Source organism: Amborella trichopoda, chromosome 11, assembly GCF_054954075.1.
Source record: "Amborella trichopoda isolate Santa Cruz 75 chromosome 11, AtrichopodaSantaCruz75HAP2 v2.0, whole genome shotgun sequence".
NCBI lineage: Eukaryota > Viridiplantae > Streptophyta > Magnoliopsida > Amborellales > Amborellaceae > Amborella > Amborella trichopoda.
This window is the reverse complement of record NC_142346.1, coordinates 41,176,578-41,195,180: the sequence shown is the minus strand read 5'-3', so window position 1 is coordinate 41,195,180 and position 18,603 is coordinate 41,176,578. Positions and strand designations below refer to the sequence as shown.

General features: G+C 35.9%; 1 protein-coding gene across 14 annotated transcripts; it reads left to right on the top strand.

Annotated features, from left to right (window-relative positions):
- Positions 1 to 1,973: 1,973 nt before the first annotated feature.
- Positions 1,974 to 16,447, top strand: LOC18432895 (SNARE-like superfamily protein). 14 transcript variants are annotated; one of them, XR_016044806.1, is made up of 7 exons: positions 1,974 to 2,030; positions 3,610 to 3,710; positions 8,240 to 8,325; positions 12,333 to 12,411; positions 12,873 to 13,056; positions 13,393 to 13,551; positions 16,131 to 16,447. XR_016044806.1 is itself a non-coding variant. In XM_088852336.1 (6 exons), exons 1-5 carry the CDS (start codon positions 2,695 to 2,697, stop codon positions 13,044 to 13,046), a joined length of 447 nt encoding a protein of 148 aa, XP_088708462.1. In that variant the 5' UTR covers positions 1,974 to 2,694; the 3' UTR covers positions 13,047 to 13,056; positions 16,131 to 16,447. The 14 variants fall into 14 exon arrangements, 3 of the variants coding, with proteins under 3 accessions (XP_088708462.1, XP_088708464.1, XP_088708463.1); XR_016044812.1 differs by lacking the exon at positions 12,873 to 13,056 and adding an exon at positions 8,609 to 9,844; XR_016044805.1 differs by having other exon boundaries at positions 1,974 to 2,701.
- Positions 16,448 to 18,603: the final 2,156 nt, after the last annotated feature.

Genomic DNA, 18,603 nt, shown 5'->3' with positions numbered 1-18,603 from the left:
AGGGGTACCATTCAACCAATCTTCAAAGCTTTGCGATCTTCAAGTGTTACCCCAGGGCCATATGGTTTTTTTGGCTGGCTATTCATCATCGACTTCCTACTTTCTCTCTTTTATAATAAAGAGGGATCCCTAAGGATCCAGTGTGTCCCTTTTGCCATTTTAATGATGATAGTATTTGCCACTTTCTTTTCTATTGTGTCTTCTCACAGGGTATTTGGAGATCAGTTGCATGGAGATATGGTAAAAAGACTTATTCCATACACATCAATTGCAGCCATGCTTAGGATATGGATTACCTTTAGATTCAAATCATAAGGTCTATTGAACGTTTGGTTGTTCGTATTCTTCACCACAATTTGGATGTTATGGGATGAACGAAATCATCGAGTTTTCCCAAAAGGTATCTTGCTTAGGATAATTTATCTCTCATATAAGAGAGATGACATATGCTAAAGCCCCGTCCTTCCACTTATCAGATAGAGTAATTGTTGACAACCTCCAGATTACATGGTGTCACCAAAAATACAACATTCCATATCAGTTGCATGGTTTTTTCCTCGTCCAAATCATTTCAAAATAAATGTTTATGGGACTTCATTTCAAAATCCCGGGCTTGTAGGTGGTGGAGGCATTATCAAAAGTAATGTTGGTTCTTTCGTTGTAGCTTTTGGCAATCTTTTGGGAATAGCACTAAATAACTATGCAGAGTTTCATGCCTTACAAGCAGGCATAGACCTGACCATTCAGCTAAATTATTTTTTCCTGTAGATTGAGAGTGATTCGTCATTATTGGTTAATAAAATATGTGATCGATGCAAATCGCCATGGGCACTCAATATTGTTGTTGCTAACTATCGTTATAAGCTTTACAATCGTGTTTGGACCATAGCCCATATTTATCGTGAGGCTGATATTCTTACCAATAAAACCACAGCTTTCTCAAATGCTACTGTTTAGCAATATAGACCAACGGATTTTCTCTCTATTGTGTTATTTCGCAATGTGACACAACTGCCCTATTATGGGGTTGTAAATTTATGAGTTGTACTTTCTTTTCTTTATTAATAAAAAATGAGTTGGGGGCCTTCTCCCCTACTGATTTACCCAAAAAAAAAAGACTCACATGCACTTAAAAAAATGAACGGTCTAGATAATATGTTACAAGATATAATATTTTATACAAAATATTTTTTGTTTTCATATTCATGCATATCGAGGTTAAGATGATCAATTGAATAGTTTTCGAGCAATGAAACAACAATTTTTTATCAGTTTTATTAGGTGCACCTTAATTCTATTGATGCTTTATGTAAACATTTTTCTTTATGAGTTGACCTCCGAAAACTTGCTCCGTAGTCTAAGAGTTTGTTTGAATATCACGTGATTATGTCAAAAGTAAATTATCTTATCTTGAATTAATGTGTCTTAGATGTTATTGTTTTGTTCATAGCTTTGATTATGCATAATTTATTCATTTAGTTTTTGCTACTTAGGCCAAAGCTCAAAATTAACATTATTTTAACAATTTGCAGTAATTTTTTATTGCTTATAGCTAAAACATGTGATTTTCAGTAAATTGCTCTTAATAGAGTAAAAACATTTAAAATTATAAGTAAACTACCTATAAACTTATTTAAAATAATTTAAATACATAAGACTAAACTAAAGATACATTATAAGTAAACTACCTATAAGCTTATTTAAAATGATTTTAAATACATAAGAATAAACTAAACATAATTCACTATTGCAATTAATTTTCTTTGAACAATGCTACAACGAGCTCGTCCAAACAGTGCGTTCATCCAAGTAGGGACTAAAGCTTATCTAGAGGGCTAGAAGCCACGTGTACTGATTTTATTCGTAAAAAATAGCACAACGATATTATTACACATAACCCTAATATCGTTTCGATCAATAACCCCTATCTTTTGAGATTTATTATTAAGCTCTCTCGTCTCTCTAGATCAGATAAGAGTATTTGACATTTCTTCATTCCATTCTCAAAGTCTCTTTTTGGCATTTTCATGGTATTTTATTTGTGTGCCATGTCTTTTTTTAGTTTCTTGTTTGGTGATTTATGGCTTTAATTATTGTTAGGTTATTCTGAACTTATACATATCTCTACCAAAGCTTTGTGATTTTGAAACCCTTCAACGTGTTTTAATTCCATGGATTATGTGCTTATGTATGTCTTTAATACATTTAGGATTTGGACGGATACCCTTTATCTTGATGAAGGGGCATGTTTTGGTTTTTAAGGGTTTCAGTAAGGGATTTTGCAAGAGTATTACCTTATAGAGATTGAAAGAGTTATGTTTCAGATTTTGATTAGGGTTTTTATGAATTCCTCTATGTTTTTTGTGTGTTTTTGTATTAAGATGTATTATTGGATCTAGTTTGCGTAATGGAAACTATAATGATTTGCGATCTACTGATTCCATCTACGGGATATTAGTTTTATCTTGAGTTTTGTTGTTCCTTTTCCCGATATTTCCTCTCTTCTGTGAGAGTTATTTGTTAGAAGTGTCTGGTTGGGAAATTTGATAAACTATATTATTTGTTATTTAAAATTTGTTGTATTTTGCAAGGATAATATGTTATGTAGGTAACTTAGTTGGCTTTGAAAATGATTGAGTCATTTGATCTCTTTGTTGTATAGGACCTTGTCAAAGGAATTTGTATATATGACCCATGGTTGGTAGGTGATCATTGATCGTCTTTTTTTTTTTTTTTTGTTATATCCCTTTTTATGTCTGATTTTGGGTCAGGTTTATAGAGAATACTTTGTGGTTTTTGTTGGAGGATGATTTGTTTTTATATTGATTGATTTGTATATTTTGTCACAATAGATTTGGTTAGGGTTCTTCTTCATGGAGTGGCCCTTTTTTTTGGGTCAACTTCTCATTTGGTGATGACAACTGTCAAATTGTTGACTTGGATTTTGGTTTGATTGTTATGGCCCGATATTTATTTTCAAGGCTAAAATAATCAGAAACCAACAAATCATAGAACCCACCTCAAAGAGCTAAGTTAACTCCTGCCAACCAAATTGCCCTTTCGATATGTGTGTGTGTGTGTTTGTCTGTGTGTCCGGGCATGTGAATATATGAAGGATATAGTTTCTACGAGTCCTTGGACTCACATGTAGAAATGAGTCCCCTCTTAAAAATATGTTTTTGAGATGGGTTTTTGGGTCCAATTTTAACGGAACATAAAATCTCTAACATGGAGATCATGAATATGCAAAAAATATATAAAATTTAAAAATTAAATAACAATTTTATGAAAATAATATTTAAACCATTAGTTTTAAGTATTTTTAGATGGACCATACATTTGTGTCCATCTTTAAGATGGATGCTCTATGTCTCGGGTTCAAGTGACCAACTTCACTTTGAAATTTCTATTTTGAGCTACTTCAAGAGTCAATTTCGATTGTTGATTTTCACTTTTTATGGATCAAAATCTGAATCCTGGCTGAATGAAACTGAGTCTTTTTTTTGACCTGGATATTAGTTTACTCAATGTAATATTGGATAGTTGTTTACTGATTACCTGTCCTTCTGATAAATTGAATTCACTTTCTTGATGATTGTTCGGTTGCAGAGACATTTGTGAAGAGTGTCATGGCAAGCACAGCATGTTTTGTCATTGTTAGCAGGAATGACATTCCTATATACGAAGCTGAAGTGGGCTCTGCGCTTAAAGTATGTCTTTTTTGTCTATTTAATTTCAGAAGTGTTGGAACTATAATGTGAGAAATTAATGCTTCCTTTTCTAAAGATGATCACCCTGGCTTTCCATGAAGCTTGGAATGGTACTACACATGTACTTGCATTTTTATTCTGGGGTGTGCTTTATTGTCGATCTTGTCCTGATGGTTCCTTTGTGCTGGCTTTCACTTGGACTTCTTGGAAGAGACTGTTATGCTTGGCATCATGGATTATTTGCTAACATACAAACAAGGCTAAAATCGTGCTTTGGTGGATCGTTGAAATCGATAAATTTGAGAAATAGGAACCTTGCTATCACGTATCTATTCTTTTGACTTTATCCAAAACCAGAAACAGGAGTACACTTTTTGTTTTGGAATCCAAACCGATTTCCTGTTAGCGCTATACAGGAGATACATTTGTGAGAACGTTTCTTACACAAAAATGCTAACTGTCTAAATCTTAACCATGATTACTTCTGTGGACTTTCTTAGAGCTGATAGTTTTGCTACTTTATGAATTAGTAACAGAAAATTTCATTAATGCATGTTAAAAAAGATAAAAAGTTCCATTCATGAAATTGTTACATGGCTGTCACTTTGGGATATTGCTGTTGTCTTGGCACTGTTTAATTTTCAAACATTCGTGGAGTTGTTGATATCGCCCTTGGCTACGTGATTATATCCTCCGATGATTTTTTGAGGTAGGAATTAGGCTGAAAGGTCCAACAGCACAACGATGGCTTAGTTATAGTTGCAGGGATCATGGATAAGAAGAGGAAGATGATTTTCCTTTAGAATGACTTGTGGCCACGGAGTGTTGATAGTTATCTCATTATTTTGGTGATCTGACTAAGCCCCATGTGTCCTTATGGTCTTAAGGTACTCATTTGTGAGCTATACCACCTTGTGTAGGGGCCTTATATCATAGCCCAAATTGTCCCATTACTTTCAACATAGCAATATTGAATGATAGACCTGCTTGATAATACCATTGGACTTCAAATTGAGACAACTGATCCCTATCACCTATTTTTTTGAATCTTTTCCTTACGATTGGGGGGAGGTAGGGGAATTGTCAGTTTTTGCCATTTGTCGAGGTCTCTTTTCCCCCCTCCACCAAGTGTATCATCCGCCGCCTAGGCAGGCTGCAGGCAACAGGCATCCTACGTGCATCTCCTAACGCGCCCCGGGCTGCCTCCTGTTTGCTTCCAATTGCCCCTTGGGGCAAATAGGAGGTTGGGTATGTGGCCCGGTACATGTCCGAATAGGGACTCACCTAGGCCCCATTCACTTCAGGTTGGCCCTGGGTCACCTAGGTGGTCAGGCAGGCAAATTTTCATTAAACAGGCATCCAGGTATCTTATTGTATTATGTTTGTGGAAAGCTTGCCTTATCACGAGGCATTGTTTTTGTTAGTACAGATTGTTAATCGCATATACAATTCTATTCTACCTTATTTCTGCTGTGAATCCTTGAGTCCTAATTTTTGTGAGTCCTTGAACTGTATTTGATTAGTAGAATTGTAGGTAATTTATTCAACCTTATAACTTTATAGATTTCGAGGATTCGATTCTGATTTATTGTTGATATGTTTCATTTGGGTTTTGGGCCCATGTTGTGCTGGCCCTTCATGATTTATTAGTCTAATTCAACTTGTCTTTTATTTGATTTTCAATTCTATCTTCGTTGAATCCTCTAATCATCATCGTCAAAGCTTTTTCTCAACTAATAGGTGTCGGCTACACGAATCGTGGTTTGCCATTCTGCTTTATTAAGGGCTATACTCTTAGTGTAAGTCATAAGTCCCCATATCTTTTCTCACTACTTCCAACCATGCTCTTTTGGGCCTATCCTTTGCCCTTTTTGAGCCTTCCCCATGAACTAACTTGCACCTTCTAACAGGTGTTGTACTTGGTCTGCACCGCACATGGCCAGCCCACCTAAGTCCACTCTCTCTCATCTTATCGCTTATTGGTGCCGAATTCTCTAATGTATTCTTTTAAATTATTTTTGCTGATGTTTAGTTTCAAGAGCTGTCAGTCTTGATTGATTGTGCTCATCACTAACATTAATGGTGCTAATAATAATGGTGCTCATATATTGATAGCGCAAGGTTTGATTATTTGTATGTTGGACTCGCTTCTGAGTCACCTGATTACTTCAGCTTCTTCCTTGAGTTTATTAACTTTGTGTAACAGGCTTGTAATTCTGATTCGCTTTGTATTAAGCCTAAGATTTAGTGTTTTTTTTATTTATTTTGATAAGATTGTGCATGTTCTCTTTTTGTCTAAGGGGCCTTTTGCCTACCAGACAATCCATTGCATAGAAAAAGATTTTTGTGAAATCCCTCATTTTCACTGTTTGGTTACACAACAACTGGGGTCTGATAGGAAAATATATTACCGTCTACGGGTCAAAATCATGAAATCAATTTACCACCTACAAAGCTATGAAATGGATTACAGGGGTTGACGGGTAATCTATTCCCCATTGGACCCGAAAGAAACCCTCAACTATGCTTTGTTCTATGGGAGCTTGAGGTATGTTTAACCCACCTTCTATGCACGCTAAATTTCATTTGTCGCTCCATTCTCTCCAAGCTCGCGCCCAATCCCTTAGAGTTTCAGATACATCTCTCTCTCTCTCCCCTTTGGGGCTTTTCTCATTTCTCTAGGATTATCTCTCTCTCCCCTTTGGGGCTTCTCTCTCTGTTCTGGGGCTCCCTCTCTCTCTCTCTTCTCCTCCTCCTCCTCCTCCTCCTCTCCTCCATGCGTTCATATTTCAAAATATACCCACAAACAATTGGCAATCTGATCCACACCCAATCTCCTTGGTATTTTAGAAGCTTTTTATTCTTATGATTCATTTTGAGTTATTATGTAATGTAGTTTGGTTAGGCAATTTGATTTTTTTTATTTCTAAGATTTGTATAGAATGTTTATGGTGGTGTTTCTATTGCCTGTGCATGCTTTTTGCATACACTGCATTTTGTCTTTTTTCAATCATAGAAGACCCGCTTTTGGGTCATTTCTCTCTCTAAAAGAAAATCGTTCTATCCTTCTCCACGTTGATTCAATATGGGTCAAAATTGTTTTTTCCTTTTACCTCAATCTCATTAAATCATGTCTTTGTACATTCTCAAATACCCATTTCTCAAAAGATTTCATATCTATTATATGTAATTCATTGTATTATTCCTCCATTTTGCTCTAGAGAGCTATTGATTTCATAGCTTTAGTTGGTTGGTCTCAAACTCCGTAGTATGCATCTTTTGTTTGCTTTCAAGTCTACAACTTTTATTCTGCAGCCACGTTCATTCGATAACTACTCAAAGTAGTATATTCTATTTATATTTTATTGTTTTTTGCATTTGTTTAGATTTACATAGGCTTACCATGGATGCACTATAGGCTTTTGATAGAGAGGAAACAATAATTTATTTGCTTGAAATATCTTTTGATTTTTCATTTTTTTTTGGGCACTACAACCCAAAACAAAAGCATCTCTATGATAGTAGCATTTAACAGGATGAAAATCACATTTTGTTTTTCTGGTGGTTGGTCACTATTAAAGTTTTCTGTTCATTTCATTTGCTTGATTTCATACTGGTTTTCTTGCATTGGTATCTTCTTTGATCTTATATAATGATCTATCTTTTACCATGGTGATTAACAATCAAAATCTCGAGTCTGAAGAAAAGATGAAAATAGCCGCATCACTTGCTGAATTTGCTAGTATTCTAGCTGTAAGAGGTGTTCTACTAGCGACCTATGTGCATAAATTATCTGCACCAAAGCATAATTGAATTGGTACAAAGTCCCATAAAACTATAATTAGTAAGTGGTGATGATGACAATATTCTCTTTGGAAATTAATGACTCCATTCACCTATTACCGAAATAATTATAGAGAGAAGAGGGATAAAATAAACCCATGTGGATATTACCTTAACATATTAAAAAACAAAGTAATTTTATTTGATATTTTATCATAAAAAGGAAGAAAAAAAGGTATAAAAAACCCCACATAACTGTAGATAAAATTAACCCAGTATTTCCTTGCCAAAATGTCGTTAATGCATTTCCCAGATTTTTTCTGGACATAGCCAAACAGTAGCCATGTATTTTCAAGGTTGCATCTAGATGCTACCCAAACGGTAACAATCCATTTGCTGGTAATGTATTACACCAGTTATATATTACTCAGACAATATGTTTCCAGGTACCCAAGCGACCCCTAAGAATTCAATTAGGATGGTGCTAGTTGAACGCTATTTTGGTTATCATTGAAACACGTGTTATTTGGATAGAACATTTTTCTGGATTCAGTGTCCTTGCATAATGAGATCTTTCATTGTCCTCTATTGGACAAAAGAAGAGTATGTCCCTTTCTGTTTTTAAGAAAAAGAGGAGTACATGCCTGTACAATTTTCTCTGAATTTTTTCAGATTTTGCTTGCTGCACTTTCTTTTAGGAGCTGATTATTGTTGACTTGTCCTTTGAACACTCTGCTTGAATATAGAAAGAAGAGGCAGCTCATCAACACCAATTTATATTGCATGCGGCATTGGATATTGTTCAAGACCTTGCATGGACAACAAGTGCTATGTGAGTATTTGTTATTGTTTTACTCTCCCCGCTTAGTTCTTACTACCTTTGTACTACTAAGCACTTGCGCAAGGCCCTGTAGATCTCCCAATAAAGGGTGCTTATGCAAAACTGCAGGGATAGAGGAAGCCTTTGAACCACAGAACCTTATCAACAAAAGATTCCCTGAAATTATGAGCTTACTCTATTTACCTCTAGTTCTATGATGTGTCTCCATTGTTTTTCTCTTTCTTCACCCTTCAACAGAGCTGTAACTATGCTACCTGGAATGTTCTAAATGCAGGTTCTTGAAGGCAATGGATAGATTTAGTGATCTGGTGGTGTCAGTTTATGTTACTGCTGGTCATATCCTTCAGTATTATATTTTAATTTGTTTCATTCTTTGTGCACGAGAGGAGTGTTTGAAATCTGATGGCTGTAAACCTTAGTTGATGATGTTCTGTAAAGGAAAGGACAAATTCACTGTTAATGCTTAAGTTTTGGATCAAATTGTTTTCAGGAGCTGTAAAATGATCGCCTATGTTGATTCTGATGTTTTCTGTTGTAATTGCTTGTTGGACATTTATACAAGTAGATGCACTGTGCTGATATGATAGCTGGAAATTTTGTTGTTTGTATTTTACTGTCTGTCAGCAGTTAGAAAAATGTTTGAACTGGACACAAATGTCAAAGTGAATTTGCTTCTGAAGATCCCAATATAATTTGGATGGTACCTAGTTAACCACAGAGAGGCTTCCTGCGCCATGGGATGATTGTGAGTCAGAGAAGTCGAGAAACACATTATCACATGCATTTTGGGACTGCCCCATCTGCTTATAGATGTAGCATTGGAGATGATTTCATGGTGGTGGGCACCAATGTAAGGTTACAACCCCTGTAGTCTTATCTTTTTTTGGTTAGTACCCCAAATAGAAGTTTCCCATGTTAACATTGCTCAAGTGGTGTAGTTATTTTCGCCATGTCAGGCTGAAGAATGTATCTAATGCTGCACCTATTCTTAGGTACAATCTCTTAGATATAATCTCTAAATCTTTGCATAATCCAAATAAATACAAGTTATCCATTGGAAGGACCATGATCTTAGGTTGCTTTGTTTGGCAGAGGAGATATTTTTTAGTATCTGGGATATTGAAAGCTTGTTGAATTACAAGAGTATAAGAACAATGTATGTTATATAAGTTATCCCTGAATGGAATACTGATTCATTTCATGCTGTCGCTAACTACGTAGACTGTATGTTATATAAGTTATCCGTGGAATGGAATACTGATTCATTTCATGCTATCTCTAACTACATAGAGATTCATGTGTAGTAATTGTTACTAGAAATTCCCAAGAAATGATGGGAACAAGAGCAAGAGCAAGAGAGAAGATTTTGCACCAGGGAACACAAATGAGTTAGCGAGTATTGGTTTTGACTTATGAGTTATGGGAACTACCCCGAAATGAGGTTCTTGTAAGTAGGAGTTCTCACCAAAGCCACAAATTTGAGAAACCCATGGAACTTCCATTTGACATGGTAACCCTCACTTTGATGTTTCTTTACCTTATTTACTGTTACTTTTAACTCATGTTGATACGTTTGTAATACAGTTGTCTAACATCTGTATCACATATTTGTTACATGCATAATATTGTTGAAATGGTCTTACTACATATGTGTGTATCTCTCCAGCATAATTGAGGAAATAGCTTGACTTTATGTTGTATACAGCTGTTATTAGAACTCATTTGGGGATGCAGATAACAAACACATTTGTGTTGTTGCCCATCTTTTTCGTTTTTCCCATCTGTTTCCTATGCTATAATTTTTGGATCATCAACCAAAAGCTTTATTACTAATAAAATTACAAAGAAACTCAAAAAATATAAAACAAAGGTCACATGCTTCAGAGTCCAGGTCTGCTTCAATTGGGAAATAGATGTCAAGACAACATCTCAGTATTCCAACGCTGTAATTGTGTTGACATAAAGTGTATCAACCTCTTGGCTATCTACCTTAAGAATGTGCACAAAGGTCGCATTTGTAGTGCCACAAACATCGAAGATCTTACTAATGTCATAGCTATCCTGTGTGGAACAAAGGCCTTTTTCTTATGAGATTGTGACACTCCCCTTATAATGCTAATGGATTCCTTAGATGGAGGGGCGGATCTGTGGACCTGTAAACAACTCACGAGCCTCTGCTAATTTAGAAGTATTCCTGTGGGGCTGGCATATCTCTTAACCTCCCTACCTTCATCTCGAGAAATCTTACCCATATTTCCCAGTCCCAAATTATAGTCTGAACATCCATCAAAAGAACTAGGTGGATTTTTATCACTTTGGATTTGTGAAATAAATAATTTTTATTTTCAAAACTATATTCTAAATTCAAATCTATGCTCACACAGTAAAATCTCTGAGTTCTTGTGAGGATAGTGTTTCCCTTGAAAGTCCTGCCTAAAATGTGTAAAATACCCTAGAAACATGGGGACCCACAGCAAGAACCTGAGGGTATAAATTTTTGGTGGCAAGCTTCTACATCCTAGATGCTAGTTGGTAGGTGATTGCAATACAAGTCAAGGTGGCTGGCTATCGTTTATTTTCTCAGCATTTATTTTCTTATAGGCGAGGTTACATGCAGTTGCCTTGACATAGGCAATTGCTAGGTGACCCCTTTGATCACTACCTGGTATTGTATTCAAAATTTTGTGTAACACGTCTAAGTGTGTTCAAAGGATGCTGAGATTAGTGGGTTCTAACACCTGTCAGACATGTGGACCTTATCTAACTTGAAGCGTGCAGTTAATATGATGCTCATGTTATATTTTAAGTGCTTGCAAATCTTGGAGAATTATTCACTTTGCATAGTTACGCCTTTGAGAATTTGCATGTTTTTCTAACAAAATAAGTGTTCTTTGAGAACCAATTAGGCAATTGATTGATCTTCTTATTTTATCATTTGTTTTTGAATTATTAATATATTTCTTATTGCTTAATGCAATAATGCCTTTTTAAGTCGAACCAGTATTCCATCAATGCTCTAATATCTCAATTATTCTATAGTTTACTAGACCCGAAACACAAAGAACTTTGGAGGGATGCTCTAGAATCTAAAGGTTTTAAAATTAGCCAGACTAAGATAGGGTATATGGAATACAAGTGTAGTAACAATAGGAGTAGAGACGAGGAAGTAGTTAAGATTGAAGGCCAAGAAATACCAAAAAGAGTGCACTTTCAACATCTTGGGTCAATAATCTAGGAAAGTGGAGAGATTAAGGAAGATGTTGAACATATAATGAGAGCTTGGTGGGCAAGGTATGGATGTGCAACGAGAGTTTGATGTGGTCGCCACATACTAATGAAGCTAAAAGGAAAGTTCTATAGAACAACTGTGAGACCAGCTTTGCTTTATGGGGTGTAATGCTGAGTATTTAAGAAACAACATACCCATAGAATGAGTGTTGTTGAGTACAGATGTTGAGATGGATGAGTGGCAAGACAAGAAGGTATAGAGTTCGAAATGAACACATTTGGGAGAATTTAGGTGTGGCATGAATAGAGATAAGATGAGAGAAAGTAGACTTAGGTGCCTGGCCTTTTGCAACGCAAACCCAATACAACACATGTTAGGATGTGCGAGTTAGTTCAAGTGGAAGGCTCAAAAAGGGCAAGAGGTAGGTCCAAAAGGACATAGTTGGAAGTAGTGAGAAAAGATATGAGGACTTATAGCCTCACTGAAAGTATGTAATAGAGAAGAATGGCAGATGAAGATTCCCCAATTAGTTGGGAAAATGCTTTGATGATGATGATGATGATTCCACAGTTATCAATGTGGTTGCAATAACTTGTATTGGTTTGAGTTTATCTTGTATTTGGCTGTTTTTGAAATCAATGCTATGTGTTTTGTTGTTAGCTGGTCTCTTACAAAGTTGATGTTGGAGTGTTTTGTTAATCGTTGTTTCTACTGTTGAATGTTTATGTGGTTAGAATATTTCTTTTCATTAACTGGCCATACATACTAGATTGATGCTTCTTCATGACTCCCGCAATGAGGATGGCATAAAGAGCTTCTTCCAAGAGGTTCATGAGCTTTATATAAAGGTGATGCTACTGTCTTCACTAATGCTTTTAGTAAATAATGGTTAATTCTTGTGAAGTTCAGCATAATCTTTCTTCACACTCTCATGCATCATTCCTATTTGCTTATCAAACCATTCGCATCTCCAATTTTTGAAAATAAAATCTCCAATTTTGGTTTGCTAGAAGTGTAGTTGCATTATACTATGATACAACCGTTGCATTAGATCACATATATATATATATATATATATATATATATATATATATATATATTATGTGATTTGTTGTGTTGTAAACTGCTTTGGATTGATTTTATTTGAATTTTGTAATATTTTTGGCAACATGTATCTATCTAGTTAAAGGTAGTGATGAAGAATGTTTTTACCAAGAAGATAAAATTTCGCCTATTTGATGTCTTTTGGACTAGCTTTTCACAATTGCAAGTAATACCATACATACATTGTGTATGCTGTGATATGCAGAGGCAACACATCTATGATCTGTTCAGCAAGCAGCTGGTGGAGATGAACCGCTCCATATGCATGGTGGAGCTACATCCTTACAGTGGTTCATCTCCACCACCAATAGGGATGGTGGATGCACTACTTTTGTATCACAATCTATGCAATGTGTTCATGCTATACTTCCATAAATAGAAAATCCAAGGTACATGAAGAATGGCCAGTAATATTAGATTCATAATATACTTGTCATTAAGCAAAAGCAAGTAAACAGTCTTACATTAATCAGATTTACAATATCCTTCTATCATTAATTTATCTTTAAGCTGCATTTTGTTAGACCCGCATCAAACTATGGTTAGTTAGGTTAATTCAGTCCTTATGTAACATGGATTAGAGATAGCAATGGGTTGGGCCTGGGTTAGGCCGGGCTGAGCCTGGGTTAGGCCGGGACTGGCCCAGGCCCACAGTCGGGAGCCCCCCGGCCTTGCGCATAGGAAGGACCAGGTTGGGCATTTACCCTCTCTTTAGCTTTGGACAGGCCGAGACAAGAACTGATGCGACCATGCTGGGCCATGATCTGCCAGGCCTGGCCGTATGGGCCACATATATCCTAGGCCAGGCTTAACTGGCTGGACCAGGCCAGTCTAGCCAAGCTGGGCCAGGTTGCTTTGGAGATTCACAAAGACGGATTCTTCAGGTTCGGTTTCCTAAGCATGGCAACGTGTTGCAGTTTGAAATGCTTGTATGTGCTATTCAAAATATTAACAAAATGCAAACGTGTATAAAAGCATGCTCCATGTTTGCAGTAGCGTGTTTAGCGAAAAACTTTAAAACAATATATTGGTCAGCTTTGTTATCAATTTCACGTTGCTTCAGCCCTTTCAGCTGAAATCTCTAGGTTTTACATTTAAACTGAAGCAAAGCAAATTATTGCATGGTATATTTCACTATATTGGCATTAATTTAAAAAATTCCCCTTAAATTTTCCACATCTGTGGGTCCATAAAAAACACTTCCAACCAAACTTGGAGAGAAGCAAACTCCATTGCTGTCTCTCTGGCCCAAGGATGGGGCTGGCTGACCAGTCAGATGTATCTCCCAATCTCAACCATCCGAAGACACAAATGGGCGCTCTCTTGACCAAACCAACATTTTTTACAAACAAACATTATCCACACCTTTTATAGCTGATTTCATCACATACCTTTTTGTATACCTCAAATAAATGCAAAGTTGATCCATCAAAAATTTCAGAATGCCCTTGATGTATATAAAATTTGGTAAAGTGTCCCTCTACAGTATTAAATTTTTTATAGTAGTATGTCTGTGATAATATGAATATAAAGAATATACTTTACATTTTGATCATCATCATTATCATTTGCCTTTTTTCAATTAATTGGGGTCGGTTACATGAATCTTGGTTCTTTCCATTCTACTTTATTAAAAGCCATATCCTCAGTGAGGCCATAAGGCCCCATGTCTTTTAAGACTACTTCCAACCACGTCCTTTTGCGCCTACCCGTTGCCCTTTTCAGTCCTTCCACTTGAACTAATTTGCACCTCCTAACAAGTGCTGTATTTGGTCAGCACCACATATGGCCAACCTACTTAAGTCTACTCTCTCATTTTATCGCCTATTGGTGGCACGTCTAAATTCTCTCAAATAGATTCATTGTGAGTTCTATCCCTTCTTGTCTTTTCACTCATCCATCTCAACATCCTCATTTTTGCAACACTCATTCTAAGTATATTGTTTTTTTGTCCACCCAACATTCTGCCTCATATTTAGTCGGCAGCACACATGGCCGGCCCACCTAAATATATTGCTTTTTGTCTGCCCGACATTCTGCCTCATAGAGCAAAGCTGGTCTTACCGCTGTCCTATAGAACATGCCCTTCAGCCTCATTGGTATGCGGCGATCACATAAAATTTCAGTTGCACATCTCGACTTCGTCCACCCAGCTCTAATTTTGTGTGCGACATCTTCCTCGATCTCTTCATTGTCTTGGATTATCAACCCAAGATATCAAAAGTGTGGTCTTTTTTGTACTTTTTGGCCGTCAATTTTAACTACTTCCTCTTCTCTACCCCTATTATTATTAAATTTTCATTCCATATTTGTCTTAGTCCGACTAATTTTAAAACCTTTGGATTCTAGAACATCCTTCCAAAGTTCTAACTTTGTGTTGATGCCATTTTGGGTCTCATCAATCAAAACAACGTGCAAAACGGTACCTCATCCAGTAGGTGCCTAGTTAAGTTGTCCATAACTATGACAAAGAGGTACGGGCTCAATGCTGACCCCTAATGTAGACTTATTGTCATTGAAAACTCACTCGTTTCTTCATTAGTTGTTCGTACACTAGTAACCGTTCCATCATACATATCTCTCACCATACTTTACATTTTGATTTATTTAAAAAATGTCTAGTCACTCATATTTTTTGAAAATTACTTGTTTTTTTCTAAATACCTCTGAAGAGCTCCCTCGATTAATTAGAGAGCCAAAGTGCTTCCATTTCCCCAACATAAACAAAGAGCCATAAGGGTTTTTATAACCTTGGTTGGTAGTAGTTCTTACTGATATGCCATGACCTATTTGCGAAAGTGTCACCATTGGTTGTTAACTTGTGCGAGATTTGGATTTCTATCAGCATTGAAACAGCTGGTTACAGCATGCTCTATGGACTGATTCCTGGGGTAGTAACTGGTTTATTCACCGATGAGTCGAATTTTGTTGGCATTTAACTGGTGACCTTTTTGGAATAACTCGTGTTTTATTTTAAATTATATCATCTACCAAAGTTCAACATTTTGTGTATTGTTTAGTTCATCTCTTTGGAGGGCCTAGTAATTTTAGTTAGAGTTTCCATCCCAATTATTCTAGACCGAAGAATTGAATTTGCTACTTATGTTATTGCGCCTTTGATACGAAATAAAGATTGCATGTGAAGGAAGATCCGGGTTTGCCTCCAAGCAGATTGCTGCGCTTTTGTAATATAGATGTTTCCCCAATATTCAGTACAATGCGGACCAATCTAATGTTTCATCTTTTGCTTATTTTGATATCTTAGCCAAATAAGAAAGATATGAAAAGCACCATCAATGACTGTTCTAACTTCAGCTCTTTCTGAACCTTTTATATGAATCCTGATTTTACCACATTCCCGTTTACTTTTATCTCATTTCTTGTACTACTTTGTTTTTCATTTCTTTTACAATATTGGTATTATATTTCTCGTGTTATTTTTGACAATATGAATGTTTCGCAGATTCTCCTAAACCCACTGTACTTGCCGGGATCACGGATAACTTCCTCTCACTTCGATACCAAAGTTCGGGCACTTGCGAGGAAATTTCTCTAGAATCTCCCTTCTCTTTCTTTCCCTCTCCTTTGCCTTACGGTTGATTTTTCTGTGTGGTTTCGCCATTGAGAGCAAAGATTTACCTCACCTGTAATTGCTCCATGTTTTCTATTTTTATGATGCACACCATTCCATTTCAGTTTGAGGTTTCTGCTAGCGCCTATGCTACAGGTACTTCAAAATTTTTTTATTGCAATCCAAATCTATTAAATTTGTCATGTTCATTTACTTATCTAAATGTACACTATTACTAAGAGCATACTTAAATGTGTTAATTCCAACACGGTGAACGCAAAACCGGCCGATCTAACTGCTAACCGGCCGGTCAGATCGGAACTGCTAGCATTAACAATGAATTTGTCCCTTCCTTTACAGAACATCATCAACTAAGGTTTACAGTCATCAGATATCAAACACTCCTCTCGTGCACAAAGAATGAAACAAATTAACATATAATACTGTAGGATATGACCAGCAGTAACATAAACTGACACCACCAGATCACTAAATCTATCCATTGCCTTCAAGAACCTGCATTTAGAACATTCCAGGTAGCATAGTTACAGTTCTGTTGAAGGGTGAAGAAAGAGAAAAACATTGGAGATACATCATAGAACTAGAGGTCAATAGGGTAAGCTCATTATTTCAGGGAATCTTTTGTTGATAAGGTTTTGTGGTCCAAAGGCGTCCTACATCCCTGCAGTTTTGGGTAAGCACCCTTTTTATTGGGAGATCTACAGGGCCTTGTGAGTGCTTAGTGGTGCAAAGGTAGTGAGAACTAAGAGTGGAGAGAAACAATAACAAATACACTCACATAACACTTGTTGTCCATGCAAGGTCTTGAACAATATCCAATGCCGCATGCAATATAAATTGGTGTTGATGAGCTGCCTCTTCTTTCTATATTCAAGTAGAGTGTTCAAAGGACAAGTCAACAATAATCAGCTCCTAAAAGAAAGTGCAGCAAGCAAAATCTGAAAAAATTCAGAGAAAATTGTACAGGCATGTACTCCTCTTTTTCTTAAAAAAAGAAAGGGACGTACTCTTCTTTTGTACAATAGAGGACAATGAAAGATCTCATTATGGAAGCAAACTGATTCCAGAAAAATGTTCTATCCAAATAACACGTATTTCGATGATAACCAAAATAGCGTTTAACTAGCACCATCCTAATTGAATTCCTATGGGTACTTGGAAACATATTGATTGGGTAATATATTAATGGTGCAATACATTACTAACATACTACATTACCTGTAAATGGATTGGTACCGTTTGGGTAGTATCTAGATGCAACATTGAAAATACATTGTTACTGTTTGGCTATGTCCAAAAGAAATCTGGGAAATACATTACCGACATTTTGGTTAGGAAATACTGGGTTAATTTTATCTACAGTAATGTGGGCTTTTTTATACCTTTTTTTCATACCTTTTTTTTTTTCCTTCTTATGATAAAATATCAAATAAAACTACTTTGTTTTCTAATATGTTAAGGTAATATCCACAGGGGTTTATTTTATCACTCTTCTCTGTATAATTATTTCGGTAATAGGTGAATGAAGTCATTAATTTCCAAAGAGAATATTGTCATCATCATCACTTATTAATTATAGTTTTATGGTACTTTGTACCAATTGAATTATGTTTTGGTGAAGATGATTTATGCACATAGGTCGCTAGTAGAACACCTATTACAGCTAGAATACTAGCAGCTTCAGGAAGTGACACGGCTATTTTCATCTTTTCTTTTATACTTGAGATTTTGATTGTTATTCACCATGGTAAAAGATAGATCATTATATAAGATCAAAGAAGATACCAATGCAAGAAAACCAGTATGAAATCAAGCAAATGAAACGAATAGAAAACTTTAATAGTGACCAACCACCGGAAAAAGAAAATGTGATTTTCATATTGTTATGTGCTACTATCATAGAGATGCTTTTGTTTTGGGCAGTAATGCCAAAAAAAAGACAAAAAATCAAAAGATATTTCAAGCAAATAAATTATTGTTTCCTCTCTATCAAAGCCTATATTGCATCCATGGTAAGCCTATGTAAATCTAGACAAATGCAAAAATTATAGAATATAAATAGAATGTACTACTTTGAGTAATTATCGAATTAGCATGGCTGCAAAATATAAGTTGTAGACTTAAGAGCAAACAAAAGATGCATACTACTGAGTTTGAGACCAACCAACTAAAAGCTATAAAATCAATAGCTCTCGAGAGCAAAATGGAGGTATAATACAATGAATTACATATAATAGATATGAAATTTTTTGGGATATGGGTATTTTAGAAAGTACAAAGACATGATTTAATGAGATTGAGGTGAAAGGAAAAAACGTTTTGGACCCATATTGAATCAACGTGG